This window comes from Salvelinus fontinalis, chromosome 39, assembly GCF_029448725.1.
Source record: "Salvelinus fontinalis isolate EN_2023a chromosome 39, ASM2944872v1, whole genome shotgun sequence".
Taxonomy (NCBI): domain Eukaryota; kingdom Metazoa; phylum Chordata; class Actinopteri; order Salmoniformes; family Salmonidae; genus Salvelinus; species Salvelinus fontinalis.
Window position 1 is genome coordinate 27622163 of NC_074703.1, and position 5000 is coordinate 27627162.

At 48.6% G+C, this 5000-nt stretch overlaps 1 protein-coding gene across 4 annotated transcripts in view; it reads right to left on the bottom strand.

Moving 5' to 3' along the window:
• cacna1c (calcium channel, voltage-dependent, L type, alpha 1C subunit) overlaps window positions 1-5000 on the bottom strand; it is a 546860-nt gene that overhangs the window by 18917 nt on the left and 522943 nt on the right. For 2 of the 4 annotated variants that reach the window (XM_055905081.1, XM_055905080.1), the window contains 4 exons: window positions 2590-2975; window positions 2365-2391; window positions 1427-1558; window positions 523-632 (listed from right to left, as the gene is read on the bottom strand). In XM_055905081.1, coding sequence (XP_055761056.1) covers window positions 523-632; window positions 1427-1558; window positions 2365-2391; window positions 2590-2975 — 655 coding nt within the window. Of the gene's footprint in view, window positions 1-338; window positions 633-1426; window positions 1559-2364; window positions 2392-2589; window positions 2976-5000 lie in introns of those variants that run through there. The other 2 variants (XM_055905079.1, XM_055905078.1) reach the window with 1 other exon arrangement.

Sequence of the window (5000 nt, forward strand, 5' to 3'; positions counted from 1 at the left end):
GGGTGTGGGAGGAGGTGTGTGGGGGGTGGTGGGTGGGTGGGAGGTGTGGGAGGGAGGTGTGGGAGGGAGGTGTGGGAGGGGGGTGTGGGGGGGAGGTGTGGGAGGGGGGTGTGGGGGGGAGGTGTGGGGGGAGGTGTGGGAGGGGGGTTGAGTGGGGAGTTAAGTAGAGTAGGGGTAAGGGGTATTTAGTTTGAGTGAAGAGTTGGAGGTTAGTGGGGGAGGTGTGGGAGGGAGGTGTGGGGGGAGGTGTGGGGGGAGGTGTGGGAGGGGGGTTGAGTGGGGAGTTAAGTAGAGTAGGGGTAAGGGGTATTTAGTTTGAGTGAAGAGTTGGAGGTTAGTGGGGGTTTAAGGGCTGTCGTGTTGATATTAAAATATTAGCCAATGCTTTAGGCAGACAGGTCTAACTCTGGGATTGGTATGGGATAGGGGTGTTTGGTTTGGGTGAGGAGTTGGAGGTTAGTGAGGTTGGAGTGAGGTCTAAGGGCTGTTGTAGTAGTGTGGTCTTAGACAGGCAGGTCTTACCCAGAGCTGTGGGACAGAGGAAAGCTCGTCTGGGAGAGTGCCAGGGTCTCCTGTCCTCCCCATCCTCCATAGGAGTCAGCTGCTTGCTCTCCTCATCCTGATACACCAGCCTGAAAACACACACAGACGCAAGGTCACACACGCACGCACGCACACACGCACACACACACACACACGCACACACACACACACGCACGCACGCACGCACACACACACACACACACACACGTTAATGTGGGGCCTACAGAGACCATGAAAGGCTTTTCATGGTGTAAGAGAGAGAAAGAGAGAGAGAGGGAGAGAGAGAGAGAGAGAGAAAGAGAGAGAGGTGGAGAGGGAGAGAGAGAGAGAGAGAGAGAGAGAGAGAGGGGGAGAGGGACAATGAGAAAACACAGATAAAAAGACAGAGGGAAATATCGAGAGTGAGAGAAGCAGAGAAGAAGAAAGGGGAGGATAGAAGATAGAGAGGTGGAGAGAAGTAGAGAAGAAGAGAGGGGAGGATAGAAGAGAGAGAGGTGGAGAGAAGCAGAGAAGAAGAGAGGGGAGGATAGAAGAGAGAGGTGGAGAGAAGCAGAGAAGGAGAGAGGGGAGGATAGAAGAGAGAGAGGTGGAGAGAAGCAGAGAAGAAGAGAGGGGAGGATAGAAGAGAGAGAAGTGGAGAGAAGCAGAGAAGAAGAGAGGGGAGGATAGAAGAGAGAGAAGTGGAGAGAAGCAGAGAAGAAGAGAGGGGAGGATAGAAGAGAGAGAAGTGGAGAGAAGCAGAGAAGGAGAGAGGGGAGGATAGAAGAGAGAGAAGTGGAGAGAAGCAGAGAAGAAGAGAGGGGAGGATAGAAGAGAGAGGTGGAGAGAAGCAGAGAAGAAGAGAGGGGAGGATAGAAGAGAGAGAGGTGGAGAGAAGCAGTACATGTCTGAGGTGAGAATGTTCTGGTCGCTTCGGTGGTATTCTCTCTCATCCGCGTAACTCTCATCGTACGTTTCGTCCGTCGAGGCCTCCTCTCGCCTGATGAACGGCAGACGGCTGTCAGTGGAGTCAGAGCTGCAGAGGATAAAAAACAACAAAACACCTCTCACTAACCAGCTCACAAGAAACAACAGAAAGACAGGAGGATTATCCCCAACAGCAGCAGGGAGAGAGGGGAGGAAGCACGGTGGTTAGAAGCAAGATGGCGACAAGAAGCAGAATGAATAGAGAATCAACACATGGGAGATGACAGTGGTCCAGCCGCGCGCTGTATTATACTTTACAGAGCTGAATGAAAGCTTTAGGAGGATCCAACCAGGTTGAATCACTAGGCTGTGTTGAGGAGGAAGTAAGCCACTCACATGTCACCCACAGGAGGCTGCTGAGGGGAGGACGGCTCATAATAATATCCGGAACAGAGCAAATGGAATGGCGTCAAACATCTGGAAACCATGGAAACCACGTGTTTGACGTATTTCATACCCTTCCACCTATTCCGCTCCAGGCATTAACATGAGCCATGTCCTCCCCAATTAAGATGCCACCAACTTCCTGTGATGTCACTCCTGTCAGGGTGGATCCAACCAGGGCTACATGAGCTAAAAACACTGTAGGTGATGCATATCCACATCCTGTTCTGTACAATATACATCTCTTCCTCCTCTGGTAGAAATATACCAAGATCACACCAGAAGAGTAAAAACAGGTTAAATATTGACTGAATTCTAGACACTTGTCTGTCCCTAAGTATCTTTAGCTCACTGCAGCAAGGATCCAGCCATGGACTGTATGGACAACAGGGTTGGCAGAAGCCTTCCATACTGATGCCTCCTGGGCATTACAACTCCCTCTCTCTCTCTCTTCCTGAGAGAGCAACATACCGCATGAGGGAGTCGTAGAAACACACCCTGTGCTCAGCGTCAGTCAGTGTGGAGAGGAAGAGAGAAGGAGAGAGAGACAGACAGACAAAAGAAAGTTACCGTTGACTACCAATCAGAATTAGCGACAGATCCACAGGTGGCCTAGAGAGGTCACTGATAAAAGACAGACTAGAGAATAACACCAACGTACTCAACAGAACCCAGAGAAACCAGAGAGACACCCACCTCTTGGGAGGGAAGCACCATGCAGACCTCGGCAGTAGTATCGGGGTTAGCGGGGGTCCGCTCTGCCCGTCCACAGTACTGATGCTGGGGCTATGGAAACGGCTGACCCCCCCTGGACCACCAACCCCCACTACCACACCGGGGACCGCCGTGTTGTTGGCATTGTTGATGTTAGCATTGGAGCCCGAGGAAGAGTAGGAGCTCGGGGTGAAGGTGGTGGAGTCCATCAACTTCTCGTGGGATGGGGACTCGCCCTCGCCGGGGCTGCCCGTCTGGCTGATGTGGAGCGGGCGCTGCGTGGTGAAGGATTGTGGGAAGGTGTTGCGCCCGCTGTCGCGCCCGTCGTTGTAGTAGCTGACGTGGTTGCCAAACAACCCACCCGCTCGCTGTAGGAGGAGCGAGCGAGAGGGGGAGGAGAGAGAGGGAGAAGAGAGAGAGGGGGAGGAGAGAGAGGAGGCGGAGAGAGAGGGAGAGGAGAGAGGAGGGGAGAGCAGAGGAGGAGAGAGAGGAGGCGGAGAGAGGAGGAGGAGAGAGCAGAGGAGGAGAGAGGGAGGAGAGAGAGGGGGAAGAGAGAGAGGTGGGAGCAGAGAGAGGAGGAGGAGAGAGAGGAGGTGGAGAGAGAGAGAAGGAGGAGAGAGAGAGGAGGAGAGAGAGAGGTGGAGAGAGAGAGGAGGAGAGAGAGAGGGGGAAGAGAGAGAGGTGGAAGAGAGAGAAGGAGGAGAGAGAGGAGGAGAGAGAGAGGAGGAGAGAGAGAAGGAGGAGAGAGAGAGGGGGAAGAGAGAGGGAGGAGAGAGAGGAGGTGGAAAGAGAAAAGGAGGAGAGAGAGAGGGATGAGTATTGTGTAGCGTTATATCGATCTAAAAGCACACAGTCATGCTATTCTGCTATTCTGCTATTATAACTAAATCTATTCAGTCTATGTCGTATGGACAATGCAAAGCATAGGCCTGGTTTATGACTGGAACAGCAATGTCTCCCTCTATTGGGGCGGGATAGTGTTTAGGTGTCAAAGTGGATGAGAATGCCATTTCGTGGGTACTGAAGTGTAGTAGATACTGAAGTGTAGTGGGTTCTGACGTGTAGTGGGTACTGAAGTGTAGTGGATACTGAAGTGTAGTAGATACTGAAGTGTATTGGGTACGTTAGTGTAGTAGATACTGAAGTGTAGTAGATACTGAAGTGTAGTGGATACTGAAGTGTTGTAGATACTGAAGTTTAGTAGATACTGAAGTGTAGTAGATACTGAAGTGTAGTGGGTTCTGAAGTGTAGTAGATACTGAAGTGTAGTAGATACTGAAGTGTAGTGGGTACTGACGTGTAGTGGGTACTGAAGTGTAGTAGATACTGAAGTGTAGTAGATACTGACGTGTAGTGGATACTGAAGTGTAGTAGATACTGAAGTGTAGTAGATACTGAAGTGTAGTAGATACTGAAGTGTAGTAGATACTGAAGTGTAGTAGATACTGAAGTGTGGTGGGTTCTGAAGTGTAGTAGATACTGAAGTGTAGTAGATACTGAGGTGTAGTAGATACTGAAGTGTAGTAGATACTGAAGTGTAATGGGTTCTGAAGTGTAGTAGATACTGAAGTGTAGTAGATACTGAAGTGTGGTGGGTACTTTAGTGTAGTAGATACTGAAGTGTAGTGGATACTGAAGTGTAGTGGGTACTTTAGTGTAGTATATACTGAAGTGTAATGGGTACTTTAGTGTAGTAGATAATGAAGTGTAATGGGTACTTTAGTGTAGTGGGTACTTTAGTGTAGTAGATACTGAAGTGTAGTAGATACTGAAGTGTAGTGGGTTCTGAAGTATAGTAGATACTGAAGTGTAGTGGGTACTGAAGTATAGTAGATACTGAAGTGTAGTAGATACTGAAGTGTAGTAGATACTGAAGTGTAGTAGATACTGAAGTGTAGTGGGTTCTGAAGTGTAGTAGATACTGAAGTGTAATGTGTACTTTAGTGTAGTAGATACTGAAGTGTAGTAGATACTGAAGTGTAGTGGGTTCTGAAGTGTAGTAGATACTGAAGTGTAATGTGTACTTTAGTATAGTAGATACTGAAGTGTAGTAGATACTGAAGTGTAGTAGATACTGAAGTGTAGTAGATACTGAAGTGTAGTAGATACTGAAGTGTAGTGGGTTCTGAAGTGTAGTAGATACTGAAGTGTAATGTGTACTTTAGTATAGTAGATACTGAAGTGTAGTAGATACTGAAGTGTAGTAGATACTGAAGTGTAGTAGATACTGAAGTGTAATGTGTACTTTAGTGTAGTAGATACTGAAGTGTAGTAGATACTGAAGTGTAGTAGATACTGAAGTGTAATGTGTACTTTAGTATAGTAGATACTGAAGTGTAGTAGATACTGAAGTGTAGTAGATACTGAAGTGTAGTGGGTTCTGAAGTGTAGTA